The sequence below is a fragment of the Mus pahari genome, chromosome 15, assembly GCF_900095145.1.
Source record: "Mus pahari chromosome 15, PAHARI_EIJ_v1.1, whole genome shotgun sequence".
Taxonomy (NCBI): domain Eukaryota; kingdom Metazoa; phylum Chordata; class Mammalia; order Rodentia; family Muridae; genus Mus; species Mus pahari.
In genome coordinates this window covers 20,168,156-20,186,859 of record NC_034604.1, presented here as the reverse complement: position 1 = coordinate 20,186,859, position 18,704 = coordinate 20,168,156, and the positions used below count along the sequence as shown (strand labels likewise).

The following is an 18,704-nucleotide window of genomic DNA, read 5'->3' as shown; positions in this document are numbered from 1 at the left end:
AAAGAAAGAAAGAAAAGAAAAGAAAAGAAAAGAAAATGATCCCTGTAGGCTCATAGGGAGTGGCTCATAAGGAAGGCATGGTCTTGGAGTAGGTGTGGCCTTATTGAAAGAAGTGAGTACTAGAAGTCGGTTTGGGGGCCTCAAAAGCACAAGCAAGGCCCAGTGGCTCTGCTGCCTGCCTACCTAGATGTAGAACTCTCCTCTCCCTCTCCAGCCCTGTGACGGTCTGCATGCCACCATACTTCTCACTATGACAATAATGGACTAAACCTGTGAATTGAAGTGTTTTTCTTTATAAGAGTTGCCATGGTCATGGTGTCTCTTCACAGTAACTAAACCCTAACTAAGGCAGGACCTCTTTTCTCTTTGCTCTAAATTTGGTAAACACAAGATCCCTCATTAGTAATTTGGTGTTAAGTAAAATTTGAGGAATGTGGCTGGAGGTGTTGCTCAGTGGTATTATATCTTTAGCATTCATGAAACCCTGGGTTCGATACTCACCACCCAATAAGCAAGCACGTATAATTGATAAATGGAAAATGGTTTTGTTTTGTTTTTTTTTTTTTTTTTGTCTTTTTTGAGACAGGGTTTCTCTGTATAGCCCTGGCTACCTGGAACTCACTTTGTAGACCAGGCTGGCCTCGAACTCAGAAATCTGCCTGCCTCAACTCAGAAAATTGTTAGTAACTAGGCATTCCCACTGGCCTCAGGGACCTAGCAGCACCTTATGTCATCACCTGCTATTGCCAGGTGCACCAGGTGTGCTGGGTGCTGCACATAAAAGGGCCCCCAGCCACCCCAGACTCTCTCTCTCTCTCTCTCTCTCTCTCTCTCTGAATTCTCTTGCCTTCTCTTTTATTTTTCTTCTTGTCTTCTCTCAGTCTTTGATCTCATCTCTCTCTCTCTCTCTTTTTTTAAAGATTTATTTATTTATTTTATGTATGAGTACATTGTAGCTGTCTTTAGATCCCATAACAGATGGTTGTGAGCCACTATGTGGTTGCTGGGAATTGAACTCAGGACCTCTGGAAGAGCAATCAGTGTTCTTAACTGTTGAGCCATCATAGCCCTGCTCTCATCTCTCTTGTTCCCCCTGTTTCTGTCTCCTTGTCTCCCTGTCTGTCGGTCTGCCTCTATCTTTCCCTCATGTGCCCACTCTGAGACCACCTTTTGCACTACTCTCCCCCAATAAACATCTGACAGTAGACCTGTCGCATGATGTAATTTCTCAGGGGTACACCTTGGCAGGGGTCCACAAAAGGTACCCCATGACCTTCCCTCACTTGCATGATATCCTATAAGAAATAAATTTATTTTTCCTGTTGTTTTCTTCCTCTCTTTTGTACTGAGGCAAAATTCACACGATGGGGAAATAACCATTTACTTTACTTTTTAATTCTTAACTGTCTTTAAGCATATTAGCCAGTGGTGTTTAGCACATCAAGACTCCAGTGTAGTCATCAGTTCTACCCAGTTCCAGGATATTTTCATCACTCCAAATAGAAATTTCCATTGAACAGTCACCCATTCCCCCGTCCCTATGGCAACCACTTCTTATTTCTGGGCTAACCTATTCTGGATATTTCATATAAATGGAATCACAAAATATCCAATCTTTTGTATCTGTCTTCTTTTTGTTAGAATTATGGTGTTTTGTTTTGAAACAGAATCTCACTGTTCCCTTGGCTGGGAACTCACAGAGATCTACTTACATCTGTGTCCTAAACTCTAGGATTAAAGGCGTGCACCACTAGTCCTGGCTTATGCATTTTGTTTTGGTTTTTGACAGGGTCTTATTTCGCGTAGTCTAGCTTGGTCTGCAATTCATTACATAAATTCTTAATCCTCAGGCCTTAGCACAACTGACTCCATGATGGAAGTGCCATTCAGGCCATAAAACTCAGCACGTAGACATTATCAACTGCCAAAATGAAAACAAAGGCCCAAGCCATCCAAGCTCATAATTCTTGGAAAGTCTCTAAATGTACTAACCTTATTTTTTTGGCTCTGTAGTTCTGCTTCTGGCCTCCTGTTAACTGAAATATGTCAATGCAGAACATGTTTTTGTGTTTAAAACCTTACCTTGAGAAAGGCTTTTATTACACTAGGACCCTGAACACCCTGGTTTGCTGTTTAATGCTGTAGGAAATATTTAAAAAATGAACTGGTACGTTTGGTGGGGTGTGGGGTGTGGGGTGTGGGGGGTTAGGGCTAGCCAATGCACTGGTGGGCAATGGCAAACTTGTTTTTATCTTGTGGAGACTCTCTGGCCTGGAGCTCCAGAAACGTCTCCACCCAGCTCGCTAGGTTCCCACTGGCGGGTCATTACCATGCCAATCCCATGCTTCAACTCCCCCACAGCCTTTGTAGAGCACCTCAGGCAAACCTACACTTGTGGCAGTGCCCGGACGAGACGTCTCATGAAGGAAACCACAGCACAAACTTAGTTTCGAAATGACGGTAAGTCAATCAATCACTGGGCATAGCAGCTAAAATCCAAATCTTTTTTTTCTTTTGGTTTTTCGAGACAGGGTTTCTCTGTATAGCCCTGACTGTCCTGGAACTCACTCTGTAGACCAGGCTGGCCTCGAACTCAAAAATCCGCCTGCCTCTGCCTCCCGAGTGCTGGGATTAAAGGTGTGCACAACCACGCCCTGCTAAAATCCAAATCTTGTGAACTTTATTAAATCTAAATCCTACGTTGGCAAATCCTGGCAGATCCGCGACTGAATCCGAGAGATGCTTGTAGCTACATCTTGTCCTAATGCTATCCCTGACCAACCTTCCCTCCACTGCTTCCTCTCTTCCTCTGTCCAACCCTGGAATTGGCTCGTCCAGTAACTGGCTCCTTTATTCATTAAGGGATTGGTTCACAAGAGGTTGCCTGAGTACCCGACCTCACTCCTTATCTGCAACCCATCCCAGGAAAGTGGAATTAGCGTCAAAATACAAACAGCACCAGGCCTATCCACATTATTAAACTTCAATTGGCTTAAGCCAATGTCCGAGTTGTCTACTCTGGTGGACACGCTGCTCCAACACCACACTCAACAGGATTTCTATGAATATAAATCTGTTTACCTCTTCCATTCTAATTTGTGGTTAAGAACTGAAATCATAGCCTTTAATCTTAGCACTCAGTAGGCAGAGGCAGGCACATCTCTGTGAGTTCAAAGCCAGCCTTGTCTACATAGTGATAGTTACAGGACAGCACACTTAAGTACTTCTCAGTTCATATAAAATACATATTTTTAAAGAAACTTGGAGCCGGGTGGTGGTGGCGCACGCCTTTAATCCCAGCACTTGGGAGGCAGAGGCAGGCAGATTTCTGAGTTCGAGGCCAGCCTGGTCTACAGAGTGAGTTCCAGGACAGCCAGGGCTATACAGAGAAACTCTGTCTTGAAAAAACAAAAACAAAAACAATTTCTAAACAGGTGCTAAATGGTAATTTTCTTGTTTCAACTGAAAACAAACAAACTGATGCACTAACTCCATCTTTCGAATTTCTATGTGCTTGTTGTGATGTGTATCACAAAACAGAATAGCTGGAACACAGCTCCTGGTGTGGATTACTGTTGCTCTGCCAATCTGCCTCTCTGCTGTGAGCAGTAGTCACAAAAACCACCATGGGTGGATTTTTTTCCCCTGTATTCCTTAAGTTTCAATGAATTGTGTTCCTTTTTTAAAATGTGGTTCTCAGTCTTGAATTTGATACAAAATAACCGACAGTAAACTTTGCTGTTGAGGTTGAAGATGTTGCATAGAAATATTGGACAGCTTTCTGAGGGTAAGAAAATGCCCAGAGGTAGCAACCACCCATTCAGTCCTTCTTCAGGGTGTTTTGCAGAAGCACGGATCTCATCTGTACTCATGTGGCAGGCTACATACACACCCCATACAGCTTACACATAACATACATATATACAAACATATACACAACACCACACACACACACACACACACACACACACACACACACACACACACGCAGCATGGTGAACACCATGGTGACTGTAACTCATGTAGTCAGAGCCTTCAAGGTCTGGGTGCTTTGACGTGTGTAGAGTACAACAAAGAAGCCAGGAAGGTCATGACCCCATGCTTCCAGAGGCACACTGTGGACTCCTTCTGCACACTCTTCCCCGGGAACAGGAATGACTCCTAGGAGACTGGCAGTGAGGACACAAAGCACTTCCAGGTCCTGGGCTTCTGAAATTCAAGACACCTGGAGTATCAGGAAAAGCACGTACTGAGGATAGGGCTTGGCTCAGGCAGGCCACAGAGCAACGATGACTGGTGTACACAGTCTTTTTTTTTTTTTTTTTTTTTGCTTTTTTTGAGACAGGGTTTCTCTGTGTGTAGCCCTGGCTGTCCTGGAACTCACTCTGTAGACCAGGCTGGCCTCGAACTCAGAAATTCGACTGCCTCTGCCTCCCAAGTGCTGGCATTAAAGGCGTGTGCCTCCACGCCTGGCTTTGGTGTACACAATCTTGAAAGGGTAACAGTCATTCGAAGTTGGCAATAGCTGAGTCTGGAAAGGAAAAAAAAAAAAAAAACAGCCAAACCTTGTGGATCTCTTGGGTGAGTTATACTAGTTCTTGTTATTTTTCTTAGATTTATTTATATTTATTTTATGTCTATATGAGTGCACTGTAGCTGTACAGATGGTTGTGAGCCTTCATGTGGTTGTTGGGTATTGAATTTAGGACCTCTGCTCACTTACAGCCCAAAGATTTTACTTATTATTGTAAATAAGTACATTGTTGCTGCCTTCAGACTCACCAGAAGAGGGCATCAGATCTCATTACAGGTGGTTGTGAGCCACCCTGTGGTTGCTGGGATTATGAACTCTGGATCTTTGGAAGAGCAGTACAATGCTCTTACCCACTGAACCATCTCACCAGCACCCTTTCGTTTGTATTTAAAAGACAGGGTTTCTCTGTGTAGAGCCCTGGCTGTCCTGGAACTCATTTTGTAGACCAGGCTGTCCTTGAACTCTCAGAGTTCCATCTGCCTCTGCCTCCAGAGTGCTGGGATTAAAGTCATGTGTCACCACACCCATCTGGTTCTTGTTTGGACTTTATGCATGCCTACAGTTTTCTAGGCAGCCAGAAGAGGGTGTTAGATTCCCTGGATCTGGGGTTACAAGAGGTTGTGAGTTACTCTATATAGATGCTGGGAATTTGAAATCAGGTCTTCTGCAAAAACAATTAACACTCTTAATAGCAGAGCCATTTTTCCAGCTCCCTTCCTACTTTTTAAGACAGGGTCTCATTATCTTAAGCTGGTCTCAAACTTGCTATGTAGCCAGGGCTGAGTTTGAATTTCTGATTCTTCTGCCCCCAACTCCCAAGGGCTGGGTTTGCAGGCATGGGATTGAAGCCATGGGATTGCAGATGGCTAGATTGTTTTTGCTGTGCTGGTGAAGGAAGACAGAACTTCCTGCATGCTAGGCTGCTGTGCAAAAATTCAACCAACTGAGCTAGGACCCCGAATGCTTATTTAATTACTAAGGCTTATTTCTAGAGTGGTTGTACAAGCTTGAACCCAGGGCCTCAATATGCTAGGCAAATGTACCAATAAGCTACAACCCGAGCTTTTGTTTTTGTTTGTTTTTGTTTTCTGTAGACCAGGCTGGCCTTGAACTCAGAAATCCACCTGCCTCTGCCTCCCGAGTGCTGGGATTAAAGGCATGCGCTACCACGCCCGGTTTACCCCAGCTTGTTTTAAGACAGGGTTTTATACTATATTACCTATACTGGCTCCCAACACTTAGCTGTAGTCACTGGCAGGATTATGAGATATTTAATGTTATCGATTATCCAAATTGTCCTCCAAAGTGACTACATCAACTTACATTAATGTACAAACCTGCTCAGAGCTCTGTCATTACAGTTAATGTAGCAGAGCAGTTTTCCCTCCCTAGTAACAAGCCTGACTCAGAAAGCTCAGGACAGCTCACAGGGGCCTGGTCACGCCCAAGGATTCTGGGCCCGCCCCCGCCCCGCCCCCTTCCTCCACATTTGTACAGTTTCTTCCTTTTCCGCTCGGTTTTCCCCGCCCACTCCCCGCCTCCAGGCGGCGGCTCCTTTCCCAGGGAGAGCAGCGCGAGGGGCAGGGCCCGGTGTGTGACGTCACTGCCGGCCGGGCGCCATCTTGCTGGATTGCGACCGGCCTCGGACTCGGGGGTGGTGGTGGTGAGGGCGTGGGGAAGGGTGGGGTGTGGGGGCGAGGCGGCGACGAGGGCGGCGACACTCTCCTCCCTTNGGCTCCACGGCGTAGGACGGCGCGAACGTGGTTCNGGAGGGATGTCCGCCTTCTCCGAGGCGGCGCTGGAGAAGAAGCTGTCCGAGTTGAGCAACTCGCAGCAGAGCGTGCAGACCCTGTCCCTGTGGCTCATCCACCATCGCAAACACTCGCGGCCCATCGTCACGGTGTGGGAGCGGGAGCTCCGCAAAGGTGAGCGGCCGCGCGCGTCCTGCCCCGGGCTCCTCGGTCTCTCCCCAGGTTTCTAGCTTCCCACCTCCAGCTCCCCTTGAGCAGGCTTCCTGAGTTCTGTTCGGACTCCTCAGCCTTTCCCAGGTTCCTGGTGGTGATTCTGTCCCGATCCCCTGGCTTCCCGCTCCGTCTCCCTGCGACCTCCCCTAGGTTCCGGGGAATGTTCCCCGGCGTTCCCTGATCCTGCGCCCTGCCCCAGGCTCCCCGCTTCCCATCCCGGACTCCTGGCATCTCGCGCCTCACCCCGGCTCTCTGGATCCCGCGTCCTTTTCCGGGCTCCCGGCGTCTTGGCACTTAGCGAACCGTCCGACTGTCAGGGGTCGTGCTCCGGGTGCTCGGCTTTTAGCCCTGGCTCTTCGCGTCCAATCGCGGGGTCTGCGGGACGGGGGAGTAGTGCGTTCAGCTCTTCGTTCACCTGATGCGTCGTCCCACAGAGCCAGTGCTTGGTCCGCAGTGACAGACTAAAAGTGTAAATAACCAAAAAGTCCCATAATCTAACATTGTAACATTGGATAATCACCGAGGTTTAGGACCAGCATCTGGCGAGAGTCTGAAACTCACTCAGTCTGTGTCTTTCTCATTCTGTAGTTTTTCATGGAGGCCAGGAGAAGGAAAAAAATTACGTGGGTTGGGAGTTGTGATATCCCTTTCTATGATAGATGAATTTGCTCACGTATTACCAATACAGGTGTACCAGTTTTTGAACTGTGAGTCTAAACGATGTAAAGAACCCTTTCTTGGCAGAAAAGAGGATCTTGGCTGGCACATTTCTGGATTGTAAATGCCTTACATGAAAATGACAGGAGTTAGTAACCCACGGATCCTTTAGTTCAGAGTCCTTGTTTTACCAAATATTTAATAGTGAGCCCCAAGGTGAAGTGAGCTTTTTTGAACAAATGTCTGACACACAAAAAATTCAGTTCATCCCTGCTGAGTAACTTTATCTGTAAAGAGCTAGTTTGTGTTAGACACACAGAAAAGGTATTGGTGGCCTGGTCTGGTGGCACATGCCATTTATTTATTTATTTATTTAGGCTTTTCGAGACAGTGTTTCTCTGTATATCCCTGGCTGTCCTGGAACTCACTCTGTAAACCAGGCTGACCTCGAACTCAGAAATCCTCCTGCCTCTGCCTCCCAAGTGCTGGGATTAGAGGCATGCACTACCACTGCCCGGTGGCACATGCCTTTAATCTTAGCACACGGGCTCGGAGCTCTACGTTTTTCTGATCTGCAAAGTGAGTTCCAAGTCAGTAAGGCTGCATAGTGAGATCCTGTCTTTTTTCCATTGGAGTAATCTGAATTGTATTTTAATTCTTAAAACATTGAATAGTGGCAGTGTTCTTTATTGTTGCAGATGTCTGCATGACTTTTGTATACCATGTCTGGGCTTTAACTTATTTTTATTACATTTAAAAAATTAGTTTTATCTGTACAATTGTTTGCTTTAATGTATGTATGTGCTCTATCTGTGTGCCTGGTGCCCCTGATGACAGAAGAGGGTGTGGAGTTTCCTAGGACTGGAGTTACAAGTATTGGGAACTGAGAGCAGCAAGTAGTCTTAACTTTGTAGCCATCTTTCCAGTCCCATTTCTTACTATACTTAGTGTTTGTGTGTGTGTTGTGACCTTACTTGGATATGGGTACTTATGGAGGACAGATTGTCTTAGGTGTTTTGCTGTGGGTAAAAAGATAACTACTTTTAGAAACAATCGAGCCACTGTTGACCTTTTTCATTTTTATTACATGGGTTGGCTTCCAGTGAGGGTTTCATCTCGGGAACAAAAGCTGTGAGAAGCACTCGTTGGGCGTGCAAAGTAGTTGTGAATTTTGAGAAGTCAGAACTTTCAAAGTCAGCAAAGGGTTTATAGTGGTGAGGGAAGCATTTATAAACACATGGATCCTACAGGAGCTGAGACAGTAGGAAGTCAATAGAGAAGTGACAGGATTGTATATACACTTTTTGCATGAAGAAACCTGAAAAGGTCAGTAAGTGACAGTAATTAGAAAAACATAGGCTAGTGATGTCAATCGTTGGTTAGTTTGGCAATTAAAACGTATGATAAGCTAGGTATGGTGAGAAACATTTGCAACAATCTCTCTCTCTCTCTCTCTCTCTCTCTCTCTCTCTCTATATATATATATATATATATATATATATGCCTGTTGATTTCAGTGTTCTTTTACTAGGGATATATTTTGAAATAGAGCTCATGGGCACAGAATTTCGGGTTAAACCTTATCACAAAAATGGAAATAACTTCTGTGGGTGTGGAGTACTGGGAATAGAACCCAAGGCCTTGAGTAAACCATATTGTTTTATTCATTACCAACATAAGTCTCAGTCTTACATGTACAGTGATAGTCTCCTAGTTTACAATAGTTAAATGATTGCTAATAGGATTGTGTTGTAAGAGATGAGTATGCTGAAGCTGATAAACAAAACTATCAGCATGTGAGGACTGCACATGGTCCTGTATGCTAAGGAAAGAAGACCCTTGAGGTATGTTTCCAGCCCTTAAAGAGTGGAAAGAGGTATTCTAATAGTTAGAAGATGACCTTTAAGCCGGGCAGTGGTGGCGCACGCCTTTAATCCCAGCATTTGGTAGGCAGAGACAGGCAGATTTCTGAGTTTGAGGCCAGCCTTGTCCACAGAGTGAGTTCCAGGACAGCCAGGGCTACACAGAGAAACCTTGTCTTGAAAAAAATTAAAATTAAAATTAAAAAAAAAAAAGAAAAAAAAAAAACAAGGAAAGGAGGAGGAGGAAGAGGAAGCCTTTAAATTGTGATATTTACAAAAATTCATAATGCCCAGCAAGGCTTTCTGTTTTTGATCAGTGACCTAGATACAGGTGTGTGTATTCTGCAGCTGAGGGCTCCATCTAGTCAAGACTAAGTATAAATGTTGCTCAATACAGTCATGAACATGACAGACACTGTGTGATCTTTTTTGTTTGTTTGTTTTAATTGTATGGTTTTGTTATTCTTGGTCATTCTGTTGTACCATTCTTTAGAAAAAAGTTTTAAAAATTTTATTTGTGTTTGGGTGTACATGTATGTTGTGTACCATTTGTGTGCCCGAGGAGGCCTGAAGAGAGTGTTGAAACCTGAAATTGGAGTTATAGATGGTTGTGAGCCACCATGTAAGTGCTGGAAATTGAACCTGGCCCTTCTGCAAGAGCAGGAAGTGCACAGGACCTCTCCAGCCCTATTGTATAGGTTTTTCTAAATTTATGAGTTAAACAGTCAGATACAGAAACAATTTGCCATTTAGAAAACTTAGAAAATGAGCAAAATCTAGTGTTTACATATACCTACAGTTAGAGTGAAACGTTTATCTCTGGTCTGGTCATGCTTACCTATAATTCCAACTTGGGAGGCTGTGGTAGGCAAATTAAAAGTTCAAGTCCAGTCTGGGCTACATAAACAGACCCTGTCTTAAAACAAACAACCTAAACTGTGAAAAGCAGTGAGCGAGCACTATATTCCAGGTTAACTACCGATAACTGGATGATGGCAACTAGCTCTCTTGCAGTGGGCTGGCTTAGTCTGCCCCCACATTCTTTTTTTTTTTTTTTTTTTTTTTTTTTTTTTTTTTTTTTTTTTTTTTTTTTTTTTTTTTTTTTTTTTTTTTTTTTTTTTTTTTTTCGAGACAGGGTTTCTCTGTATAGTTCTGGCTGTCCTGGAACTCACTTTGTAGACCAGGCTGGCCTCGAACTCAGAAATCCACCTGCCTCTGCCTCCTATGTGCTGGGGATTAAAGGCGTGTGCCACCACGCCTGACTCTGCCCCCACATTCTTTCTTCATTACAGGAAAGGCTCACCTGAGGGCGCTGCCACTTCCATTAGTTTTGCTCATCAACTTCAGATAGGATCCTTCCCTACTGCAGCATGTGATCGTGCACTGGGAAACTTTTCCTCTGTTATTGTGTGTTGTAGGTGGGGAGTGGTGGTATGTTGTGTATGAAGTAGATGATGGGTTCCTTTGGGTTTTTCTATTTCAATTTTCATTGTCTTTTGATGGTAGACCTTAAGTATTTGTTGAATTTGTACTCACTGATAATGTTTTAGACTAGCAAGAAATGACATTAATAGAGTAAGTATTGTGTATAATGTGCTCTGATTGGTTTGGTTTTAGAAACAGCATTTGCTTTTATATATACATACATACATATATATGTGTACACACACACACACACACACACACACGCCCCTGAAGAGATTCTATTATAAATTGATAATTTTCTACGTTATTTGTTTCTGTTTTGGAGTTAGAATTGAACAAGTTTTCACTGAAAGTTTTCATAGTTAAAAATAGTTGATTTTCTCATACGAACTTTATCTTTGAAGATGATTGCTGAATTTGTAGCTACATAACTTTTTCCTCATTTTTATGGATTTTTCATATCCCTTTACAGGAAAAAGAACTGTAATATAAAGTGATTTTGTAACATTTTTTTGGATGGGTAGTTTAAATTATCAGCCTGTAGGCTGATCAAGAAAAACAAATCATGAAACATCAAATAAATATAAACACCAGGTAGACCACATTCAACAGACCTTTACTAACACTTAAAACATGTTAGCCTTTTCTTAATCTTCGTGTGTGTTTGGGCTTGCCTTGGCGCCCTTGTGAAGGTCAGAAGTCAGTTTTCTATTGCCATCAGCCTTGGTGGCAAGCATCTTTACCTGCTGAGCCATTTCAGCAGCCCCCAAATGTTAACTTTTTAAAGTATCAAATATATAGTCAGTATTTGTTGTTCATCTTCTTTCCACTGCCTCCTATTTTTCTTTGACTCAGTATCAAAAGGTTGTTGTAGGATATTGCTATGTTCCATAAATCAATCAATCTTTGTCTGTCTGTCTGTCTGTCTGTCTCTGTCTGTCTCCCTCTCTCTCCCTCTCTGTCTCTCTGGCTTTCCTTTTTCTTCAAATAAGCCACATTGGCTGCTCACAGTTTGCACGGTCTAGGGTCAGGATTTTCCAGGCTTTCTGGGTTGAGGATCTATTCACTGTCACATTTATTTTAAATTTAAGATTTTGTTTTTTTGCAACAATTTCATGTAGTTTAGGCTGGCCTTAAACTCCTTATTCTCCTGCCTCTAACCCCCAAGGGCTGGGATTATAATCTTTTAATTCCATGCCAGGTTATTTTTTTTTTATTTTTTAAACTGGGATGTATATTTGTATTTACATACAACATTTGATAAATATTTAAAAATTACTAAATTGATTTCATGTATCACAAAGTGGTTTCGATCAAAGTGAATTTTCTAAAAGAATATTAGGAAGAGGAGTGACTAATTTCTGCAGTGTTTGTGCAGCTGCAGGTACAGTTCAAGGCCTCCTGGTGCGCTGTGTGTGTGTGTGAAAAAGATGAAAAGATAGAGGAATTTAGCATTATTGTAAAGGTAGTTCTGACTACACTGACCTCCAGGAAATGGTTTTGAAGCTCCCAGGGGACCCACAGACTGTTTTCTAAGGAATATTTATATTTCTTATATACTGGTAGTTAGATAATGAGCAGAAAGAAGATCCATTGCTGTGCCTTAAACAGACACGCTCCTTCTAAAATACCAATTCCTCTGAACTGAAATTTCCCTCTGCTTTGTAATATTATCTTTAGTTTTTCTTTCCTGTGACCTGTATTTTTTTCAAAATGGTGATTTTTTGTTGTTGTTGTTGTTTTTCTTCCTGGCTATGTAAATTACTTGTAACTTTTAATAAAAAATAAACATGTGCTCTTATATTAAGCAAACAAGTGTCATTTTATAGGTTTAACAAAATTAGGGGAAAGGACTTATAAAATGGCTCAGTGGGTTAAGGTGTTGGCTGCCAAGCCTTTGAGTTCTATTTCTGCTACCTACCTGGTGGTGTTTTCTGATCTCCCTTACACACTGAAGAACACACATGCTCATATAAAAGATTTCTTAAGTGCATTTGTATGCATGGATGTGAGTGTAACCTATATGTGTGCACATGTCACTGGCAGAGGTTGAGGACAATGTCTTTACTCAGAAGCCAGCAGCCACCTTGTTTGAGATAGGCGGTCTCACCAGGGCTCACTGATTAGGCCCAGCTAGCCAGTGCTCCAGGGGTCTGCCTGCCTCGGCCTCCTGGATGCTTGGATGCACTGCCTGCCTTTCATGGGTTCTGGGGATTGAATTCAGGTTGCATACCAAGCATAAACCATTTCCCTACCTATTTTTTTTTTTTAATAAAATGAAATCTTCATTTGAAATGTACAAGTTGACCTTTGCTTTATTCAGTAAATAGTTGCTGCAGTCTTCTTACTAGACTGAGAAGATGCAGCAGATAAAGTGCTGCCACTGTCTGCATGGAGCTCATGTGGCAGCCAGGAGAGTGGATTCTGCTACTGAGTAACTGCAGAGGGGCCTCACTTAGATTAGGGAATCTGGGAAGACAGAAAGCTTATTAGTGTGAGTAGAATTTGCTAGAAACTGTTCTAAGAAGACAGATTTTTACTCTGGCTTTAGATGTTTGTTTTCTTTTGTTGCCTTGCAGCATTGCTTTGCCCACTCCGTGTCCTCAGCCACACTGGTCATTTGAATGTAGGCATTTGCCATTGACATTTTCATGGGACATTTCTAATTCATAATTTCTGTTTTAGAGGAAGGAAGGGAAACATTTTATATAAGCCTTTCATGGGCTTCTCCACTGCATCTGCCTTGCTGGTCTGTGTCTTAGGCTTTGGTACCACACTGATTTTCATGGCTTGCAGGACATCGCTTACTTCCCAACTCCACACAATTGCTCGTTTATTCTTTTCTTTTTTTTTTTTCCTGGTTTTTCGAGACAGGGTTGTTTCTCTGTATAGCCCTGGCTGCCCTGGAACTCACTTTGTAGACCAGGCTGGCCTTAAACTCAGAAATCCTCCTGCCTCTGCCTCCTGAGTGCTGGGATCAAAGGCGTGTGCCACCATGCCCGGCCATTTATTCTTTTTTAATCAGAATTTCTTTGTATAGTCTTGTTTTCCTGTATTAACTATTGAATTATCTTATTAGTTGTAAGAAAAAAGCATTTTTGTATTTGGGAGAGCATCAGTTCAATCTATTTCATCTTAAAGTTCACATCTTTGTGGTGGCAATTTTTTTTTTTTTTTTACTCTGACAACTGTAGGCTTATTCTACATCTGTAGTTATTGTGTTTCTCAAACTGGTTCACTTTTGGCCCTTCCTCTCTTGTCTTCTTTATGAAAAAAGTAACTTAACTGAAAAATTTTCTTAACTGAAGAAAGTAATTGCATTTTTATAAGTTAAGAAAATGGTCTGTATTGTTGAATGTCCTGAAGACCTTTGGTCCAGTTTAAGGACCACAGTTCTGGTTCAGAGACAGTTCAATAAAGCTCAGCGTTGTAGTGTTTGTAAACATCATACGTGATAGAGCTTTGGTTCCTAGGTTGTGATTTTAAGTTTTCTCATTTCTTCATTTACTTATAGGTAGGTTCTTATGTAACTCTGGCTTGCTGTGTAGCTGAGTATGGTTGTGAATTCTTTTTTTTTTAATATATAGATTTATTTATTATTATATCTAAGTACATTGTAGCTGTCTTCAGATGCACCAGAAGAGGGCATCAGATCTCATTAAGGATGGTTGTGAGCCACCATGTGATTGCTGGGATTTGAACTCGGGACCTTTGGAAGAACAGTCAGTGCTCTTAACCACTGAGCCATCTCTCCAGCCCATGGTTGTGATTTTTTTTTTTTTCCCGAGACAGGGTTTCTCTGTATAGCCTTGGCTGTCCTGGAACTCACTTTGTAGACCAGGCTGGCCTAGAACTCAGAAATTCGCCTGCCCCTGCCCCCCCCCCCAGTGCTGGAATTAAAGGTGTGCGCCACCACGCACGGCTGGTTGTGAATTCTTGATCCTCCTGTCTCTACCTGTCTCTACCTCTCAAGAGCAATTTTAGAGATTATTCTTTAAAACAAATTTAATTTATTCGAGTGGTCAAGGACTGTATTTCAAACTACCAGAACATCCAGTTTTCTTAGTAGCATATTATAAAGTATTGGTTTTTGTTTTGATTTTGTTTGAGTTAATAGTCTTGCTGTAATGTGGCTCTATCTATTTAGAGAGAGAGCACACGTGTGTGTGTGTGTGTGTGTGTGTGTGTGTGTGTGTGTAAGCGAGCACGCACAAGCGTTCACTTTTAGCAGTGCCTGAGTTTTGGCAGTTTTCTTGCTTCAGGCTTCAGAGTATCTTTGCTTGTTTGTTTTTTAGACAAGGTCTCCCTACATTTATTTAAAGATTTATTTAAGTGTGAATGTTTTGCCTGCATGTGTCTGTGCATCATATGTGTGCTTGGTGCCCATGAAGGTCAAGAGTGTGTTTGATCCCTGGAACGAGAATTAAGGAATTGATGTGAAGCCACCATGGGGTGCTAGGAATGGATCCCCAGTCTTTTGCAAGAGCTTATCCAGTGAGACATTCTCCAATCCTTGAGCGGAAACACCTGCTCAGTGTGGGCCTGCAGCCCACAGCCTTCAGAACACTGCTCAGTCTGAGCCTGCAGCCACAGCCTTCAGAACACTGAGCACGCCCACTCTCAGGCTCACCTAGATCTACAGTATTGGCTTTGTTGTGTTTCTGGTTTGTCAGCTACAGATATGGGGGCCTTAACAACCTTCCTAATCCCATGAGCTCATTGGTTTTTCACAATAAATGGCTTTGTCATTCTCGGACACACACTGTGTGTCTCTAGCCTGAGTGTTACTCTTAACTCAGAGTTGTCTGAGCATCTTACATTTATGAATATTAGTCAGCTGATATGTTTACAGCTGATGGTTTAAATGGCATTAGTTCTGCTGTATACCTTAACACACTAGATGAATTTTTAGATTTTTTTAAAAAAGTTATTAGCCAGGTGGAAGTGTCCCACACCTTTAGTCCCAGCAGTCGGGAGGCAGAGGCAGGAGGATCTCTGACTTCAAGGCTGTTGCAGGAAATATTAAAAAACGACCAGCAGTCTTCCCGCACTATGCCAGCCACTCAGCCCTGGCACAGTCCCGCAGCTGTCTCTAGCTAGCCCCAGTCACTGTGTTCCCAGCTCTGGCTCATTTGTCTCTGGAGATGCTGGTTGCTTCTCTGCCATAAACCCCTGTAGTCAGCCGTCCTACATTTCAGTAACCCAGTAAATCAGAACTCTCAAAGCTTATATATAGTTAACCAGTCAGATTTATATATCAATAAATTCTCAACACACAAGATGTCAACACAATAATAATATCAAGCCAATTAATAATGGTACAAGCTGTCGAGCTAGATTAGACAAATTATCCCAATATTTTAACCTTTATGATATTATAACTACCTGTGGCTGGTAAAGCCATGCTGGTTCATGTCTGCCACCATCTTGGCCTTCTTCTCTCCCCCAGAGTCTCTCTTATCTCTTTAACTCTTAGCTCCGCCTCCCCTTTCCCTGTCCAATCACAGGCTTCCTGCTGCCCTAATATTTTAGTGTGATTGGACAGGGAAAAATCCTGTTACACAAGGCTAGCTTGATCTACAAACAACTTCCAGAACAGCCAGGGCTACACAGAGACATTTTGTCTTGAAAAACAAAAGAAAACAATACCCCCCCCCCCAATATTAAAAAAAAGTATTTATTTGTGAGTGTTCTGTGTTTGCTGACCCCTTTGGAGGCCTGAAGAGGGCATTAGATCTCCTGGTTCTGGGATTAAAAGTAATTGTGAGCAATCCACTGTTGGTTCAGTAACTGACCCTGGATCCTCTGTAGGAGCAGCAAGGACTCATAGTTTCTGAGCCTCTAGCTCTAAACCTAGTGATTTTCTTCATCATGAACCAGAATTTCTACCACCAGATGAATAGATAAACAAATGTAATATATCTGTTTACTGAAGTAATATTGAGCCATAAAAAGGAAGGAAGTGCTGGTGCATACAGCAGAATGGACAGGCTGGGTACACATCATGGGAACTTAAGAAGAAGCCCCACATAGAAGGTCACATACTGCATAATTCTGTTTGTATGAATTCAAGATTAGAGAGGATCATAGACTAGAAAGTGGTAGTTCAGATGTGAGGGGAGGAAGGAAATGGGGGAATGAATGCCTAATGGGTATGCTTGCTCTTTGGAGGAACTGAAAGTGTATTGGGACTACCTAGAAGTAATGGTTACATAATTGTCTTAGAGTTTGATTGCCGTGAATAGACATCATGACTACAGGAACTCTTATAAAAGAAAACATTTAATTGGGTCTGGTTACAGGTTTAGTCCGTATTGTTACGTGAGAAGCATGATGGCATGTAGGTAGATGTGGTGCTGGAGAGGAGAGTTCTACATCTGGATCCTCAGGCAACGGGAAGAGACAGCGAGCCACTAGGTTTGGCTGGAACTTCTGAGACCTCAAAACCTATCCCCAGTGTCACACTTCCCCAACAAGAGCACACCTTACTGTAGGAAGGCAACGCCTCCAATAATGCTGTTCCTTATGAGCTATGGGGGCCATTTCCATTCTGTCCACCACAATAACCTTACATATGTGCTAAACACTATTGAATATGCTTATTTTTATTGTCTTATGGTTATTTCGTTAAGCGAGTTTCATCTTAAAAAAAAATACTACCACTTTACACTTGAATGTGTGAGTCCTTACATGTTCTCTCTCTTCCCTGTTTCCCAGCTTCCATGCTCTTTTGACAGTTATCCCTGCGTTGGGACAGCCACCTTGTTACCAGTTTCCTTCAGTAGCATCCAAGTTAAATGTGTTGTACAGCTCTGTCCTCTCCTTTTATGTAGTTGTCATCACAGTTTACATCTTTCTGGGGTGGGCATGAGTCAGTAAACACATACACATTTTTTGCCTTTTTTTTTTTCATGTGTAATGTTGCACATCCGTAATCAAAGTACTGTAGAAGCAGAGACACAGTTTAACATTAGCCTGTGGTACATAGTGAGACTCACGCAGTTACCAACCAAATTTAAAAAGAAAAAAAAAAGGATATTGTAAGCTATAATTTGTTTACTGTCTATCCCTGTGATAAAAGTACTCTTGGCAGCATGTTACACGTCCATGTTTCATAGGTCTCAGTCTGTGCTCAGTGGTTCTGTTGCTTTTGGGCCCAACCTAAGGCAGAATATCAGGGCAAGGAACATGTATGTAGCAGAGCAATGGTTGATTCATGGCGGCCAGGAAGAAGGAGAAAGGATATAAGTGACTGGCTAAGGACAGGGTATCCTCTCCAAGCCTCCCCTGGTTCACCTAAGTAGGCCTCACTTCGTGAAGCTCCTACTACTTCCCTAGCCTGTTAAGTGTAAATCGGTGCACCGGCCCTTCCCATGAGCTCAGTTTGGAAAGTCCAGAGATTCAGTGTTGGGACCACACGAATGCTTCCAGCAGTCCTGAAGACAGAAGGGCCAGAGAGAGGGTTTCACAGTAGCCATCGGGTATTTCCCAGCCCTGTAGGCTCACTCGGAAGCTCTGCTCTGCAGGCCTTCATTTTTAGTGTCCAGTCTTTGTCTTAAAGATATTAGTAAGGGGCCACCCAGATATCTCATTAGGTAAAGACACTTGCCAAACCTGACAACCTGAGTTTGAACCCACATGATGGAGGGAGAAATTGAATCCTACAAGTTGTCTGAACCTGGGCTCTCTTTGCTCCAAGTAAGTAACTTACAATAGCTAAATAAATAAATAACTGTTCAGATCTCTTATTCCTGGGAGTCAAGGTAACTCGAGGGGAGAAGCAGCTGGGGATTGATTATAGGAAAGGGATTGGATGGATATACAAATAAAATCTTCCTGGGTGGTAACAGGTGAATCTCAAAGAAACCCTATTTTGACCCACTCCCAATAAAAGAAAGAAAATTAAATTAGCTAAGTTCAGTGAGTGAACCCTTCTTCAGAAGCATGTAGCAATTATAAATAAAAGTATTTTTTTCATGCATTTGGTTTCATATTTGCCTTTTTGATTATTATTTCTTTGGACTTTTAATTAATATCTGTGTTTTTCAGGTCAGCCTTAAAGAGTCTTTTTTTTTTTTTTTTTAAGATTTATTTATTTGAATACACTGTAGCTGTTTTTAGACACACCAGGAAAGATCTGGTTACAGATGGTTGTGAGCCACCATGTGGTTGCTGGGAATTGAACTCAGGACTTCTGGAAGAGCAGTCAATGCTCTTAACCATTGAACCATCTCTCCAGCCCCAAAGAGCCCTTGTATAAGG

General features: G+C 42.7%; 1 protein-coding gene across 1 annotated transcript in view; it reads left to right on the top strand.

The window, feature by feature from the left end:
* The first annotated feature begins 6,219 nt into the window (after positions 1–6,219).
* Positions 6,220–18,704, top strand: part of Rprd1a (regulation of nuclear pre-mRNA domain containing 1A) — a 46,570-nt gene continuing 34,085 nt past the window's right edge. The window contains exon 1 of the mRNA XM_021215037.2: positions 6,220–6,459. Coding sequence (XP_021070696.1) covers positions 6,309–6,459 — 151 coding nt within the window. The 5' untranslated portion in view covers positions 6,220–6,308. The remainder of the gene's footprint in view (positions 6,460–18,704) is intronic.